This window comes from Ptychodera flava, chromosome 4, assembly GCF_041260155.1.
Source record: "Ptychodera flava strain L36383 chromosome 4, AS_Pfla_20210202, whole genome shotgun sequence".
Classification (NCBI taxonomy): domain Eukaryota; kingdom Metazoa; phylum Hemichordata; class Enteropneusta; family Ptychoderidae; genus Ptychodera; species Ptychodera flava.
Window position 1 is genome coordinate 26,836,820 of NC_091931.1, and position 18,380 is coordinate 26,855,199.

The 18,380-nt window shown below is 39.2% G+C and overlaps 1 protein-coding gene and 1 non-coding gene across 3 annotated transcripts; one reads left to right on the forward strand and one right to left on the reverse strand.

Moving 5' to 3' along the window:
* The first annotated feature begins 3,465 nt into the window (after positions 1-3,465).
* On the forward strand, positions 3,466-3,606 carry LOC139132333 (U4 spliceosomal RNA). The gene has a single exon (XR_011552266.1). It is a non-coding gene; the product is annotated as a U4 spliceosomal RNA (small nuclear RNA).
* A 2,735-nt stretch (positions 3,607-6,341) lies between these two features.
* On the reverse strand, positions 6,342-17,961 carry LOC139131322 (ankyrin repeat and LEM domain-containing protein 2-like). 2 transcript variants are annotated; one of them, XM_070697329.1, is made up of 12 exons: positions 17,321-17,961; positions 16,440-16,630; positions 15,763-15,894; positions 15,033-15,230; positions 13,395-13,517; positions 13,017-13,077; positions 12,709-12,890; positions 11,894-12,003; positions 10,766-10,899; positions 9,030-10,035; positions 8,517-8,645; positions 6,342-7,627 (listed from the first exon to the last, which is right to left on the reverse strand). In XM_070697329.1, exons 1-12 carry the CDS (start codon positions 17,763-17,765, stop codon positions 7,396-7,398), a joined length of 2,943 nt encoding a protein of 980 aa, XP_070553430.1. In that variant the 5' UTR covers positions 17,766-17,961; the 3' UTR covers positions 6,342-7,395. The 2 variants fall into 2 exon arrangements, with proteins under 2 accessions (XP_070553430.1, XP_070553431.1); XM_070697330.1 differs by having other exon boundaries at positions 9,030-10,032; positions 17,321-17,917.
* Positions 17,962-18,380: the final 419 nt, after the last annotated feature.

An 18,380-nucleotide genomic window follows, 5' to 3' on the forward strand; every position in this document is an offset into this window, starting at 1 on the left:
CAACAAAGTCAGTCCCCATTGGTAGGGGTGTCTTGTCTAAGGACAGGGTTCTTCTTGCTATGGTTTATTTTATTTTAATATGTTTTACTATGATATATATTGCCAATAAAGAGTTATATTACCAACCTTTCTTTGCAGCTTTGGTGTCTTTGTGTTATGTTTTTAGCGCTGGATTTGTAGCGATTTCTTTTTCGTATTTGTCGTTTGACAATCTTTAGCGAAGTTTTGTCACTGTGTGCGTCTATTATCTTACCAGTTTGATTGCGTAATTCGCCAAGGCAAGCAAGGTTAGTAATGCCTAATTTGCCAAAGTAAACGAGGTAATTACTACTCTGTGGACGCAGTCACCAGATTATCACCGGATTAACTTTGACAGAGTCAACAACGTACGCACCAGCAAGGTTTATGGTGGGACTTTGCTCGGAGTTCACTACAATGTTACGTAGGCTTCGTCGACTGATAGAATGAAATAACAGAGATTTGTACATCGGACACAAATGCGAATGCACTGTTTTTTTGGGCCTCCGTCGGACTCAGTTGCTGTGTCTTTCCCCTGCACGTCAGCTTCTCGAAAATGTGTTTTGTATAAAAACAACTTTACAGTGAAGGATGTGATCCCTCGAAGTTACTAATACACTTGTCGATTTGATATATGCGAAGACACACTGACGACCAGTTATTTATTAGTTCTCAAACCTGGTGAAAATCATTCCGCGACACTAATCGCTTATATGTCTTTTGGAGAACGTCCTAAGAACCTGACATGACCCTTGTTTGATGCGTTAGGTAGTTGAGTATAAGGATTGACATAATAATGTATCAAAATGGTACACAGATTCACGCGACTGCACTATCCATATTCTTGACAGCTCAATGACGTTTATGGCCGAGAGGGCGGGAGTCTCACACACAAGGAGCATAAGCAGTATGCAGTTAATTGCATGCTTTCCGTGCAAAATCCGGCTTTGACTAATGTTCCCGTCCTGTTTCCGAGCATAACTTTCGATCTGCGTTGCTAGTAATGTTGAGGTCAAGATATCCGAATCGTGTGTGAAAGTGTACGTATTGCAAGAACACAGTTGATGAACTGAACAAGTTGAAGGCGAGCGCGAACGTCGAGTTAATAAAGCCTTTTCCGTTCCTGTTCTTGACTTACACGGAATTGTTCAGTACACGTATACCCATGAAGTCAGGTTAAGTTCAATGCGATGTTGGGCACGTCGACCAACTTGGTTTTTGCCGGGCCAGCCGGAAGAGTATAAACACACCTCCGATACGTTACCGAGGAGTACGTTTTGAACAAATACTACGCATTCATGGGAGGTACTCCTGTCCGACCTGTTCGTTTACAAATGAATATTCAAGTTTGTTTGCCTTGTGTTTGTTTCTGAATACACGAATATGCAGTACCCACTAGTTCAACAGACCACCTCTGGACACGGCTTTTGAGAGTTTCAGCCCTTTCTTCAGTTAGGCCCCCTATACCTTGCTGGTGCGTTCGTTGTTGACTTTGTCAAATTTAATCCGGTGATAATCTGGTGAGAGCGTCCACAGATTAGTAATTTACCCTTGATTACTTTGGTTAATTAGGCACTCAAACTCATCAGATAATAGACGCAGCATGTTGAATAAACCACGGTCCCTCCACAACGGAGGGACCGTGAAAAACGTATATTCAACGCAAGATTGTCAAGGGCAGTGCTAAGTTAAGACCGAAACACCAAAGGTTGGTAGAATATATCTTTATTAGCGATACAACGAAACACCTACCCACCCCTGGGGACGGACATGTAGACAACTCCCTGTGGTATAAAGAATATTGTGGACAACTTTTCATCGAAAAGCTTGCAGTTTTGTTTCCATGGTTACTTTCAATGGCAGTGAAAATATATCGGTCCACTCCTTCGCATTTACATCAAGAACCTGTGAAAAATGGGAGATAATACCTTTTACCTTATAATCTTTGAGTAGCGTTGTCTTATCAGGTGACGGCATATTGAGACCAACTCAGAAAGCTTATTTTACAGTGTGGATTTTTTGGTTCCAAATGATAATTCTCTTATCATGCAATTTAATCACGCAGGCCATGTTCTCAATGCAACTGCAGTGGTGTTTCTATCAAAAATCTTGTGCAAAATTAACTAACTCAATAAGTTTTGAAAATGACCTCACAGACGTCGACATCATATGTGGAAGAAGTATGAAATACTATAGCTCTGCATGGCAGGGCTGTGTGTTCCCGGCGTTATGGCCTCCCACCACATAATTTTGGGAGGCCATAACGCCGGGAACACACAGCCCTGCCATACAGAGCTAGAAATACTACTGAAAATATAGTATTTAGGCTTAGAACCCCGGGAATAGAACACAGGTGACTGTGTGTAGATGGCCTAAGAAACACTACAAGGACGCCAGTACGCTATCATTATTTGACCCGATGCATCTCTCTCCAAACGTACACTCTCTCCCTGTACAAAAGAGTGCTTGCGGGCGGATTTAGATGTTTGTCTGTGCAAGTTAATATAGCTGTGGTGGATGGGTGAAAGTCGTAAAACACCACAGCTACGGATCCACAGGTAACACAAGTCATAAACGTACAGCGATTTTATCGAGTGCTGCTCCGCAGAAAGGAAGCTCAACCCGGACGAAATACTGACTCGGTTTTAGTGATATCAATGTTTCATAATTACGATTTATTATTTTTTAATACTTATGAAAATAGTATATTTTTTTGACAATTCATATTCAGTTCGCCTGTGTAAAGACCATCATGTATTCATAGCTATCATGGACCTACTGCAGTACAGTAGCTCGAGGTTTTGCCTGGGTATTTGGGTCGGACGGCAAAAACCAGATACCCAGGCAAAACCTCGAACTCCTGTACTCGCAGCTATCATGGACCGTACCCACAGCCAGAGTCCCCGCCCCTGTCCCCGCCTACCTCAAATGTGTCAGTACACCTTTCTCAGAGATAATCTTTATACAATAAAGATATTTATTTTAAAATCTATGATACAAATTCGATCACCAAACCAGAAATGTTCCTTACTCCTTTTACGAATAGATCCTCGACGTCTCGGTGCACTACGCACGTCCACGTCCGTGGATATCAGATGTATGCATATATGTGTGTGGTTTTGAAAACACAAAGGCCTGTGTCCGAGCTCATCAGTATGCATAAAATTTGCATAACGTATGTTCAAGTAGCCAATGATGAACGCTTGCAGCTTGTCACGACTCCAGAGATTTTCTTGCATATTCGTTCTATTCAGGGTAGAACAATCGCACAACTCGATCTAAATGGGAGGAAATGATTATAAAAAATTGAACGGTACGCAAATACATACTTTATACCCTCGAATAATCTGGCACGGATTCGCTAAATTTAATAATGGCGATACGAAGCAACTGTAGAAAAAGTGTCAGTGACACTATATATATATTATGCAACGCCCACTTTAACTTATCTTTGCGCAGAGGCGATATCGTAGCCAATGAGGTTTATCCGAGGCGCGATTATTGCTAGTTGAAAACTTACCCCAATACCCCGCACTGACGACGTGAAATACCGTCGGCTGTTGCAATTTTTGAAGGCTTCTCCGGAAGCCTTGATAATTAATTGAAAGTAGATCTTTATATACACAGCTGGAGCGGCCAGCATCACTGTGTTCGTTTCGAATACTGTCACAGGTGCTGTCAAGCCGCAGTAAGCTGACGGAAGGTTCGCCGAAACGAAACCGGAGGGTCCGTGGTATCATGAATGTTGGTACGTCTAAAATGATCTGCTATTTGGAGAAATGTCTATTTGTAGATTTTCGCAGATTTCATAACCAAAATCGTACGCCCAGTTCTGAGTAGGTTGTAATTCTCTTTCCATTTGCTGTTTGTTAGATCAGACTCTTTTCAGGGTGTGTAGATCAAAGAACGAGGCGGTTCAGCCGGTCTCCAATCGTCAGTAAATTTTATTTGAATAACACCTTTCAGCGCTTGACATCATGTTTTCCCAATATTTCAGCACGGATAGTGTAATTTTAGCTTGCAAGTAAATAACCTATTTCTAATAAAACTGAAATGTTGGCTGTTCTGCAATTGACTTCAGAAGTTTAATATGTATCTGTTCAACTCCGGTGTTTAACTCTTCCATGTTTACCACCCATGGACCCCACATGTTGACTAAATTTCAGCATCAAAATGTTTCAAAAATGCTCACAGTGGGAGTTCATGTTATTATGTTTAAGATATTATTAAAGTAGTGTGTCAGAAGGGTATGCCGAAAATTGAGATGTAATAAAATGGGGTGCCCAGAGGGTGCACCAAAAATTTTAAGTAAAGATTTAAAGTATTAAACTGTCATATCTGCTGGTAATCGTTTTTATTTTTCTACTATTCTTGACAGGATATTTTTTTCAAAGGCAACCACTCTGAATCATTTTTCTCCTGAAGTCTTCCAGCTCCCCCCCCCCCAACCCCAGATATCAAATGGTCCACCCCAAGATACATGTTCATAATTTTTGTTTTGTTAAAATTAAAATCAAGCTAAACTTTTCACAATAGTTTTTGAGATTATTGATATTGTAAAACTGAGGCAGGTTCTGATAAAATCAAAATCATCTGCATACAAAAGTGAACCAAGGGTTGCAGTCAGAGCATTTCCTTTTAAAGGTGTGCTTTTAATTTCGCCGAATAAACGTATCATCAATGAAAATATGAAATAAAATTGTCCGTAGCAAGAATAAGGGTGTATCACTTTTACTGTACAGTAAACAGAACAACAAATTAACCACACCTCTCTTTGATTTTCACCAACAAATATTTAGATTCTAATAGATTATACTTTATTTCAATATGTTTAATTCTTGTTTGGGCAAAGTACGCACAAAAAAACCTGATGTTCAAAACATAATAATAAAGCAGTGGGCACTGATAATCAGATTTTATTAGTAGTATTATCAAACTTGTGTACGCTTGATTGGACCAATGGGGTGGTTATTCTCCGAGAGAAGCTGATATGTAAACTTCCCTTGTTAAGCCCCAATGGCTGCGAATGTTCAATAAACCGATCTCAAAATATCCTTAGTTTTCCAAGTTTTCTTTGATAAGACCCATTAGAGACCGAAAAAGTGTATAGCACTACCGCAAGTGTCAAAAATGGCATGTAAATTCAAAGGTTTTAACGTCATTTTAGATTTCCCGCTATTTCAAAAACTAATTATATGACAGAGAAAATAAAGATTACTACAACAAAATGTTGGCCATCCTGTGTTGTGCATTATAGTAAATGGCATCATGCTTGTTTCTTGTATGATCACGATGTGTATGTCCAGGAAATACTGGTTTTTTTTTGTATTTTCCCATGAGGGCGCCATTTTATGGGTGCGGCACCCGTTTATTATTAAGCCTGTTAAAACGTGTAGGCATGGTCCAAGTCGGCGAGCAGTGATACTTCAATACACGTCCTTCAGTTAGCACATTAACACGACCAACTTTGACTTGAAAATAAATGATGAAAAAAATGCATAAAATTAGCAGCTATTGGGGCTTTACATTCACTCAAAACAATTGCTGTCCTTTATGTTCACAAAAAAGGAGCATTTAATTTACTCCTTATGGCTGTCTACAAAACCTTTTGAGACTTTCACAAACGTTTGATCCCCACCCACAATTGTGACATTTTCCCAGTTCATTCGAAATGTACAGTGAGAATTAAAAAAGCAAACAACAACATTCTCAAAATCCATGATGCTAATGAATGAATTTCTGTACGCAGGGATCTTGCCTGACCTCATGTGGCAATGTCCCTGTATGCAAATCACATGGCATTATGGGTAGTCCCAAATCCAGCAGCACAACTGTGCAGCAAACGAGAGGTGGGAAATTTGAGAGAAGGGTGATCTCACTCAGGTGTGCATGTCAAACATGAGCAAGTGCACAACTTGATGGCTGTACTGCGTCAGACATCACCCTCTATTTTTATGTGAAGTGGTTGATTTGCATTATTATTGGTAATCCTCTGTAGCTTCGTTGTTTTCTGTTACAATTTTGGACTTCAACCGTGGAAAATGGATGACATTTGTAACTGAAAGGCTTTTGGTTCCAATAAACACCAAGTCAGTAAAACAGTCATTTGTCTAGTATGTCTTCACTGATGAAAGATGATATCTGGATCACATGGACTTTATCTTGATGTTGTTTAGCGGTACAAATGTTTGAGTGAAAACAAGTAAGTCTCCATTATGTGTATTTCACTGATGCTAAGATTTTCTAAGGATGAATATACTGCCGACATGCCTCAGGCAGTGATACTGCCCTCACAGCTGAATTAAAGAGATGACGTTACAACCTTTTCTGTTTTAATATTTTTATTTCATGTGTAGATAAAAGTTGTTTACGTTCAATGCAAACGAGAACATGACTAAATGTAGTTGTTATTCTTCTAGAATCAATCTCCTGCCCTGTTTCACCTCTAACCACCATACTTCGGTAAATCCAACTACCGTAGTTTCCAAACCAATGGATGGACCAAAGTATGGGAGACTAGGGGTGTAAGATGAAATGCTTAGTGACACAATGTTTGTATAAGTCATTGCATCCCTATACATTTTGCATGTTAGGCCTACCATACACAGGTTGTAACCAGAGCTGCAGTAAATCCTTTTTTCTCACTCAGAATAAAGATGCACTTTCTGTGTAAAACATCAGTTTGAATGTTTTTCATCAACAAGATGTTCTGTATGGTTCTGCTAAAAACAGTCAATGCTTAAGAGTATACAAACTCCTGCCTGACACTACCGTGATAATATACCAATGAAGTGACTGTCACAGTAGAACGCCCTCTAGAATTCTCAGTACTCATGCTGTCAGTCTGTGTGATTGTGGCATTCCACAAATCATGAGAAGCCATCACTTGAAGTGACCATCGCCCCAAAACTTGAAGCTACATGTTATGTACATCCAGGTACTGTGAAAACATTGCCCTGTATTATCATCCTCACTGATTCTACTGAATAATTTATGCTGTGAAGCTAATTCTCCTTCAAATTTACAATTCACAATGGAATGCTATCATATTAATTGCTACCACTCTCTTAGATTTGTAAATTAATACATTTAATTGTATTTGGAACATATTAATCTGAACATTTCACTGTTGAAAAATTTTTTTAATCTACTGTACATCATTAGGAAAACTTACAAACTCTAGTACACAATTGTAGATATCAACATTTTACTTAGGCTACAATTTGATAAAACTCTGTTTAAAGAAAATGAGATTCTAACTTCATAAGATAAAATTCAACAAAAATTTATGTCTTGGACCTAGGTAACCAAGTCCCTCTGGATTGGCATTCTAATATCTGCTCACTAAATTGGCTCTGAACAACCACCAGATTTCACTCAAAGCTGTGACGCAAAGCTTCTGGACAGATTGATGGGGAAAGGTCGTTGCCTTGGAGATGCGACCTTGAGGGCGGGCTCGGAGAGATGTCTGAGTTTGAACTCTCCAACTGGGCTGTTCTTCCAACCAACTAATGGACTCTGGTAGACGACTGGAGATGCACTGTATTTTTTGCGCTCGTTCTGCTTTGACGATGTTGTCCGGAGTCTGGATGCAGCGGGACTTGGCCAACTGTATCAGTAATGAAAAATATACAGGGTCAACAGTCAGAAATTAACCTTTCACTGGTATGGTTTAGCCCAACCCCCATTGTTTTCTGTCGTAAGGTTGGACATCTGTTCAGTGAAATAGGGGTGACAAGTTTGAATTTCAAAAAAGAATACAACGAAACAAATCAAATATTTTACTTCAAGACTTTCACTCAAGTTACCATGGCGAATGACAAATTTCACAAACTTTACATTTTTGGAAAAAGTCCTAAATTTGTTATTCTCTGATTAACCCTTTCTTGTTATCCATGGACGATTGTGTGTTGACCTGTTTGCAGGGAATTATCCGGTGAGCAGGTAAAAAATTTTTTAGACCTCCAGGTTTTTGTCTGCATTGTCCAAATTTGACTGATGAAGAGTAAGAGAAAGGCTTGAAGATTTCATGGTTGAAGGGCAGATTAGCTTAATTAATTACTACAGCTACAAACAGCATGGGAGGGTAAGTTAGGGAAGTACATCAAGTTCCCATCTTGACCAACTCAATCTTTTGAGGGTTATTATGGTCAATCACGTATGTGCATATGCGATGCATCTCATCGCAAACTTTGGGTTGAAGTTTGTCAAGATGGTTACAGACTTGAAATGTAACACTGTATTACATGGCAAAAAAAAAAATGTTGAAACTTCGGGCTCCATGTGACCTATGAAATGTTTGAGCAAATATGTGGTTGATGACTTATGGCCCTTGAAGCAGCTTTACAAAATTACGTATGACTCAAACAACATCACCGTACAATGTGTGGCTGTACAATGCCATGCTGGGCATGTTGAACGAGACGTCTCACTCATCATTCACTGTTTCATATTGGCACTTTCATTTTGGCATTGAAATACAAATCTGGCTTGCTTACCTGACTTGGGTCTGTTTCGAGTACGAGTTGACCACTGATTTCCATTTCACTATGTGAGGATATTCTTCCAAAGAATCGGCTTTGTTGACTGCTCTGAGAACGTCAAGGTCAAGTTTTGTGGGATGACACCTGAAAGACAACAACAGCACACTAGATTGATTGATGACAGTCAGGTGAACTCATTGCACATCATTTTAGCTGCAAAAGGACAACATGACAGCAATTTGACAATCCCCTTTGAAAAGTCACCTTGTGTCAAAATGCCAACAGGTTCCTGGCTGAAATTTTGTTGTTGGACAGCTTTCCTATATCCTGGATGCGAAGTTGCTAAGTTAACTTTATATCGAGAATGACAAGTCTTGTCTTGGACATTCTGTCCTGCAAAAACACAATTTATCAAAAATATGCCCCATAATATGAAAGTGAAAACTACTATGACCAACTTGAAAGCAATAAAATTCTTTGCGTTAAGAAATGTACGACAGATTTGTTTAACTTTCCGTGCTTACACACCCTGTGATAAAAATCTTTTCTCCAAAAGGGCTGACTTCTCCGGGCATGTTCAGCCTTGACATCTGCGGTGTTGAGAAGCAGTCATTTGCAAGGCTGCTTTGATTAATTCTGTCTTGTGGACTGGTCACTGGCTTTTGCATTCCAGCAGGAGCCATCTCAACGTCATTACCGTGAGCATTGTCACCAGATTTTGGGTTGGTTATGTCGGCTTGTCCGTCAGAGTTCACAGAAAGCCGTGGTTTTGCCATGGAAGGCTCTTGTTTATCTGAGTCACAACTAGCGGCGTCTCTCTGTGAGCTGACGGTACTAGTCCTGTAGAAATTTGACTGCGTGTCTTCTGATGGATCACAAACACTTGGTTGAAGCTCATCAGACTGAGACAGTGAAAGTTTTGACATTGCTTCGTCTAGGCACACATCAGGCTTGCTGGTCGACCCTTGATTGCCCTCTGCACTGTTGAAAGTTTCTGGAGATCGGAAGACTCCGTCATCACCCGAGGCAGAGCTACTAAAACTGTCAACTGTCGATGACTGTGAAGGTCTCCATTCCTTCCAAACATCCGTCGATGTACTTCCATCAGACTGGTGTCCTGATGTCCGGAGAGAGTGAAAGTTTGTGAATGTGTTCTTCTCTTGAAACTGGGTATTATCTGTCCCCATGCTCTGATTTAAAATCCCTGATTTTGTGTCTGGTGCGGCAGCTGCCATGGAAATAGCTGCATCCTCTTGTTCACGTGGCGATGACCCTTGCGCTGCAATGTCAGCTGTTGCCTCGTCTTTCCCTGGTGACAAAACAGGCACTGAAGCATCAATCCTGTTCAAAAGTTCCGTTGCAGATGTGACTTCAGTTCCCTCAGAACCTGTACCAACGTCCATTTTTTCATCCTCATTTAACTGGGCTAACTGTAGACTCTTGGTTAAAGATTTCACGACGTCACTTTCACTCAACGCCTCGGGACTCATGGGAGAATTCCTAGAGTCTACTTTATGTTGGCAGTGACCACCTGCTACATAAAACAACAGGAGGGAAGGTGAGAAGTATTCAAATCGCAAAGCAAATGTTTCTTGATTATTTCATATATTCAACGTCTTGCCAATTACAAATGTGCTCTTCATGTGAGTGCCACTGATTGAAATACATTTAAGCAATAAACCACATCAGCAATAGGTATACTACTCAATTTTGATCAGTTCACTACATATGTGCAATAGTGAGTGCATATACACAGTGAACAGCTCAAAATCAAGTCGTATACCCATTGCTGAGGTGGTTTATTGCTGTTATATCATAATATTAAATCCGAATTTTGGTATGAAACATCAAAAAGGGAATTTTTCTCTCGTTGAGAGCTTGTTTGTTCCCACCATGCTATATTGCGAATGTAGCATGTTTTTTTTTTCGTCTTGACCAATGAGATTGCAGTATTTGCACCTTCAATTTACCAGTACAATATAATTGACTACATCACATTCATAAGAAATTAACAGTTAGTGTTAATGACTTGCAAAGTTTCTCTATTTGGCTGACTTTGGTGACTTGACTAATTCATTGTCACAACTGAAGCTCCACTGTCAATGTACATTGCTAGCAAGACATTGACCTTGGAAGACAATATGTTTGTACGCACAAAAAGATACCAAAGGAACAGCAGACTCCATATGGTAAAGGTACTGTTGTTTGAGTCTTTGCTTCATGCAAGTTTAATAATGGAAATATAAATGTTCAGTTGTGATTACCTGAACTTGTGTGTGATCTGTCAGCTAGGTATTCCTCAAGGACGCCCAGTCCTTCAGGAGTTGAAAGGTTTGTGTAACAACCTAAGAAATCCCAAAACTCCATCCATGGTAGTTTCATACTCTGTGCAATGTCTCTGAATGGAAATATTACATGTATGAAATTACTCACTGCTGGTAGAAATTTGAGATTACCATACTAAGTGCTGATAGAAATGCAAAAGTTTTTCTGCCTGAAGTTAAAGGGCCAGTAATGCTAACTTTCGATGATTTTTTCATTATTTTCATTTTGTATGTCAACTGCAAGTTCTCATTCTACTCCTAAAAGAATGCTGAAACACTCAATGTTTTAGCTTGTCAACTTAGGGTCTGTATGTTGTGTAAAATGCACTGTTACAAATTCTAGTCCAGACCAGAATTCACTTGTCAACAATAACAATGCAGTTTAAAAACGTACAGACTCAGCTGATAAGCTGAATTCTGTGTATATCAACATGCTTTGGGGAGTCGAACAAGAAATTATGGGTTGATATGTAAAACAAAAATAGTGAAAAATCATCAAAAGTTAGCATAATTGCCCCTTTGACATCAATAAATATTTAATACCACTGTCATAATTGGTGGCAAAAACCAAAACATGAGAATACTAAGGTGTTCCAGAGTTTTTATCTGCTCTTAATTTTCAAGAAAGGACAGGAAGCAATTCTGATTTATTCAAATGACACGGTAAGTCGTAAACACATTGCTACATCGACATAATGCAATCAACCAAACTATATGACAAAACTGAGAGTAGGGTTACCACATTGAAAGTATAACTGAAAGTTCCAGGTATTTTAAGAAAGTTTCCAGGGCGGTTGAGGCCCAGTATATAATGTTTAACCAAAACCAGCAAGTTCCAAACCTATTTATTCATTCATTCATTTTTTCATCTATCTATTTGTTTATTTATTTATTTATGCATTTATTTGATCCATTATCCAGCAGCTGAAGTCCAATTGAAGGGCATGGTACCCACTATGCAATATCTGATGAAGCAGTGATGACTGAAGTGCCAAATTTCCAAGAGCATGCATACCCTGCTACGCTTGCCAGTTTTGTTAACTGTTAGTTTCTGTATTTTCAACTCACCTTCCAAGTCTTTCCAAACCTTTATCACTATCCTCTCTTCTTACTTGAGAGACTGTCCTCAAGGAATGTCTTGGTGGTGTCTTCCACGTCTTATGGAACTCTTCTGCCTGCTGAAATAAACACATTGAAAAGGTTCAGAAAAATTACCAGTAGTTTACAAGATGCTAGCAGAGCTAAATTAGTAAAGATAAGCAAACATTTGATATTTGATTTGATAGATGACATGGGTATACTTGACTAGACACTACATTTTCAACTGTTCTTCATCAATGATAGTCTTCATATGACAGATTCAAGGCTATTAACCAACTTCAGCCAACATCACTGTTCACTCTCTCCACTGATATGCTACTGCATGCAGATCATGCTGATCTATTTTAAAACAGTAGGGATATACTAAAATTGATTTTAGAACTAAAAACAGTTCAAAGAAGATGGCTCTACTGAAAAATACTCTTGAGTTTTTGATCCCTGCAGAGATACTTGCTTAAGCTTGGATGATCCCCTTGAACCGTTTTTGTTTTTTTTTTGAAATATCATTGTTTGCTTGAATCAAAAGGCAAAGTGATTGACAAACTTATCTGTAGAGTGATGAGGCCCCACAAAATCATAAATATAGGCATGCATTTCTTCAAACTCAACACTGAGGGCGGGGTTGCTCTCACTTTAGCTCTTGTGCTGCTAAATTTCAAAGGTAGGAGCATTTAGCTTGATGCCACTGTGGTCAAACATTGCTCATTTTATGCATCACATTTCTCTTGCAAATCACAAGATGTTTTCTGTCAGTTTTGAAAAGCACCACATCACTGACTTACTTCTTTCGATACCATAGGTCCAGCGTACGCCCTGACTGTTACTACAGGATCCATCGGACTTCTGGGTCTCTGTTTTAATAACGGACTTGATTGGTGGATCGGTGCACTAGGAGACCATGGCTCACCAATGGCACCGACTGTTACATCGTCATCGGGTCTCAATAATGGCACATAGTACTGATCTGCAAATATAAATACGAGGAAATTTGAGAATTTTTTGATCAGATCTGTGAAGCAGAATGAGTAAAACAATACTGGAATACGTAATGCAAAATCAGGTGAAAATAGGACTTTATGTTTGTTCCTACCTTTCAATAGGATTTCTATTTTTTCTTTTGTTTCTTTGGATCCTGATCTCATGCAAGCAATCTGTTGATACAAAAACAGAATAACAACAAGATTTATTCTGAGAATGAAGTGTGCCATCAATAAGATTTTTTTAAAATGATACAGGGACTTGGTACATTCAGATCTGGGACTAGGTACATTGAGATCTGTTTTACGAAAAAAGAACAAAAACAGGATTTATTCCCAGAATAGTGTGCCACCAATCAGATTTTTATAAGTGATAAAGGGGCTGGGGTACCCAAGATTAAATGAAGAAACTTGGAAGTTTCCATGATTGGTACAAAAGATATCATGACTACATACAATTGACTATTCTTGACACACATATGCGTACTTGCCTCACTGGGAATTTGTCCTTGTTTATTCTTTGCTGTCTTACAAACAGCAGGGTGTGATCCAAGCACTTCCACCACATCAACGTGACCAAACTTGCATGCAAAATGCAACGGTGTCTCACAGTTCTGAAATGACAAAGAAAAGGGCGTGCAAATACACCTAAACATGAAAACTTAATAAGTAGACGTTGATATTGGTCAATCTTTAAGTACAAAAATAGACAAAATACCCACAGACACACATAAACATACACGTAAAACATCAAAAAACAAACACTGCGTCATCGTTGATGACACAGTCCCCACTTGTTAATGGGTACTTTGATTACAGGTCCTCAGAGAGGATAGAGTCCTCTTCATTAGGTCTGTGATAAAAATACTTTTGAATAAATTCGCTTGATACATGTCTGAGTTGTAGTTCAAGACATGAAAATGGTAATAAAATTGCCACTCGGCGGCCATATTGAATTGTATCACGAAACAAATCAATGTGCATATGTATGACATAGGTCAATTTCCTTGTACTAACTTTGATTAAAATCGGTTGAGATATGCCTGAGTTATGGCTTTGTACATGAAAAAATCATAACAAAATGGCCGCACAGCAGTCATATTGGATCGTATCACAAAACAAATTCAGGTGCATATGTATGACATTGGTCAATGTCCTTGTACCAACTTTGAATAAATTCGCTTGATACATGTCTGAGTTATGGTTCTGGACATGAAAAAACTTAATAAAATGGCCACACAGCGGCCATATTGGATCGTATCACAAAACAAATCAATGTGCATAGCTATGACATTGGTCAATGTCCTTGTACCAACTTTGAATAAAATCTGTTGAAACATGCCTGAGTAATGACTCTGTACATGAAAAAATCATAATAAAATGGCCGCCTGGCGACCATATTGGATTGTATCACAAAACAAGTTGACGTGCATATGTATGACATAGGTCAATGTCCTTGTACCAAGTTTGAATAAAATCGGTTGAGATATGCCTGAGTTATGGCTCTTTACATGAAAAAATCGTAACAAAATGGCCACACGGCGGCCGTATTGGATCATATCACAAAAAAATTGACAAGCATATCTATGACATTGGTCAATGTCTTTGTACCAACTTTGAATAAAATCAGTTGAAACATGCCTGAGTTATGGCTCTGTACATGAAAAAATCGTAATAAAATGGCCGCCTGGCAGCCATATTGGATCGTACCACAAAACAAATCAACATGCATCTGTATGACATATGAAGTAATCGTTGTACCAAGTTTGAATGAAATCGCTCCAGGCATCTCTGAGATATCTGCGTGAACGGACGGACGGACGGACGGATGCACGCACGCACGCACGCACGCACGCACGCATGCACGGACATGACCAAACCTATAAGTCCCCCCGGACGGTGTCCGTGGGGACTAATAAACACTGCAACACCATCTACGGTACTCTTTGAATTTGTATGGGGCACTTGGCCCTGTAGAACTTTGGGCTTGATCTTCATCATGGAAACACTGAGTTTTCCCAGGGGCTCATAAAGCTTTTTGAACCAACTGGACCCCCTAGGATCACATTGATTTATACAATTGTTCAGTGTGGGTCCAGTCTCCTACAGTGTTGCCCTAATCTACTCACCCCTTTCACAGGTTCATCTGGCATATTCAGATACAGATCTACAAGGTACTCCATCCTTTGGCCGTGGGTATTGCTGTCGTCATCCGGATACATCAGATACAAGAACTTGGAATCCATCAGTGTATCTATTATCAGCTGACAAATCTCAGCCTGGTTGGATTTGGCAGCTACATGCAATGCGTTGTAACGGAATCCCATCTGTAGATGCAGAAGACTTCATTGTGTCAACAGTGTTTTTGTTATGGGCAGATAGTAAATTTCGCAGGAGTTCAAAGTCATTTTACTGAAGTCACACATGGAAAATCAACTCATCATGAGACAGCTGGAATTTTACCTGAATTTCCAAACCAAATATATGTACCTATATTCCCCAACTTGAACAATTTTAAGCAATGATTGAAAAAAATTTTTATATACACTGTCGGATCAAATTTCATGGCCAGATTTGTTCATAGGTGAACCTACAAAAAACACGGTACGAGATGGCCAAGGGGTGTGCTATTACCGGTATTACAATATTTTCAAAAGAAAGATTTCAAAGGAAATCGGTAAAAGGTCATAATAATCGGGTTCACATTAATGGTAATGATGGATAGTGAAAAAGCATTGAATATATGTATTTTTTCTTGTATTTTTTCTTTCAAGAATGACAGGACACTGTTAGCTGTGTTTCTAACACAAGGATCTTTGCTTTGGGTAATAGGGGGATGTGTTTTGGCAGAAAACTTACTTGGAGTATCACCGGTGAATCTCCTGAACTGACAAGATACCTAGGATTGCTCCATACCAAATCACTGAACTTTTCTGCATTTCCACTCTCAATGGCTTTCCTCAGTTGTACCAAGTCTTGCATTTTTGGAGCCTGGTTGATGAGAAATCAAGAAAAGTCATCGCTGATTCTGAATAATCATCTTTGATGGTGTTTCAATACATTCATAGTGTCACCTTGGTCTGACCTTGAAAACTGAATTCATGCATAGGATGAGACCAAAGCTTGAAGGCTAAAACATTTCCCATCTCATGAATATTTAAAGAAAACTTCTTTTCAGCAATGCATGGTCAGAAGTACAATACATATTTGAATGACTGTTATCTGTGTAAACAAAGGTTTCATATTATAGGTCTGGTAGGAACTCTGACTGCTTTATGACTGCAGTTAAACTTTATGGTTCGACCATGATTGAAGTCCGATGAAACTATTGATAGTATTCCGTTACATACTTTATCCATTCATTAAACCAAGCAAATCAGCTGCTGTGGTCACAGACAATTATTTTATTATTATATTTTATTGAAATGATTTTGATTGTGCAAATTTCATCATTTCACTAAGTATCTATTTCGTTTATTATCAAAAGCCGATCTACTATGATCTGTCTTGGGTTTTGTTCTTTTCAAAAGAAATACCTTAAAGTCGCTTGGTTTTTCAGCAACTGTTGTCTGAAGAGGAGAGTTGCATGAATCTGGAGGCGACATCAAGATGCTTTGAGAGAAGTTGACTGCATCCTCTCTGGCTTTGAATGCTTTGAAACGAGACCCTTTGTTCTTCTTCACAACTTGTAGGGCTTCATCTTTCATGGTATAAACATGAAGTAAACCTGAAGAAGGGAAATTTGTAGAACAACTACATTGATAGAAGAACTATCTTACAAACCTTTCAGGTTTATGAACTTAAGTTCATGTTCTACATTGATTGCGATTATTTTACCCCAATGATGTACCCCTATACTAGGTAATGGTATGGTGGAATCGAGTTTGACGCAGCCTCACTAATCAACAATGACTCTGATATGACTCTGATGGACCAGCATGTTCCAAGAAACACATATGAATAATGATAGCATGCTGCCCTGATCCTTCAATCTCCGTTCATACATTGGAACATGCCTACAACTTATGTTACGAATGTTGTTTTGGATTTGCTGTAAAACTTACGGTCCTGACTGTGGTAGATTATTAAACCAGTATAGTATCATGGATGTACCACATGAAAGAATTAAGTAAACATGATGCGTATGTACATAAAAAAGTTTTACATGGGTTGAGCGCCGAAACTATATGGTATATGTATATATTGTGTTTACAAAAAGACCAGACAAATTTAGAGCTTTCTCCATCATTATAAAAAATATTCACTTCTTTCTATTTACATGGGTCTCTGCCTTGTTCACTGGCAAATTTAATTTTAAAATTTTAATTTGCCATTTTACAAACGAGATAAGTACGTACGGTACAGTCCCTCCTGATGATGTACGTCTATTTTGGAACACTTGTAGTTGAAAGTTTACCTGCATCATGTTCACCATCGATTTCATCTGATGGGTGTCTTTGAAGGCATACGGCATAGTAGGTGACGGGGCCCGTGTTTCCACTGCCAGAGTTCCCATTTCCATCAGAACAACCTGTTCTGCTGGTTACAGTGGTGTCACTATCACTGACAGGATTACTTCCGGGTTGATCTCCCGACCTCTGAACGTTTGGAGTCACATCGGAGTAAGTTACTCGACCATTTGCCACGTCTTTATCATTACTAGAATCTTCATCAGTTGCGTCTGTCGGCACAGATTCTGCAGGCACGCCTCCCCGTGACTGCAAAATAAATTTTGCAAGTTTCCTTTCAAACAACGGGCGAGTGGACGGGAGGATGGGACCAGACGGCAGATTTGATTCACGAAGCTTTCTTTGTAGCTCTGATACACTAAGCTTTGATATTTCGTCACGGATGCCATCCATTCTTTTTCATCTTTCAGTCACAGTGAGAACAGCTATAGCGACGGTATAACTTCAAAACTAGACGAGCGCACGCCTCGTAACCCGTACAGTCCGCACTAGAGTCAGTGAACTTGAAAACACTGATGATTGAATATGGCGGCTTTTGGTGACTCGCGCATGCGTATACAGTCAACGTTACAAGAGACGATTCGCTGAGGGGACCTGGCGACTTAGCTCACTTGTTTTAATCAATTTGTACGAGCGTAACTAACAATTGTCGCCTTGCTTTTCTCAGTAAAAATGAGAAAAGATTACAAAATCATTAAAAAACTTATAATGAGCACTTACAAGTACTTTAAATCAGTTGTCCATAAAAATAAATTGGCAAACGTCACGTACGTCCGTTTGCTACGCAGGATATTCGGCCTAAATTTTTGGGAGGAAACATATATTATTGGGCCTTGGCCCTAACACATAAAAACTTAGTTTATGAGACACCTTACTCGCGTTATTTTTTCGATGTAGGGAGGTTGTACAGTTTCCCATCCCTATCCGAAATTTTGACGGTCGAGCTGTAACTGCCCTACAGCTGGGAAACCCAAGTGTAGAGTCTACCCTTTTTCGAATTCGGCCTTG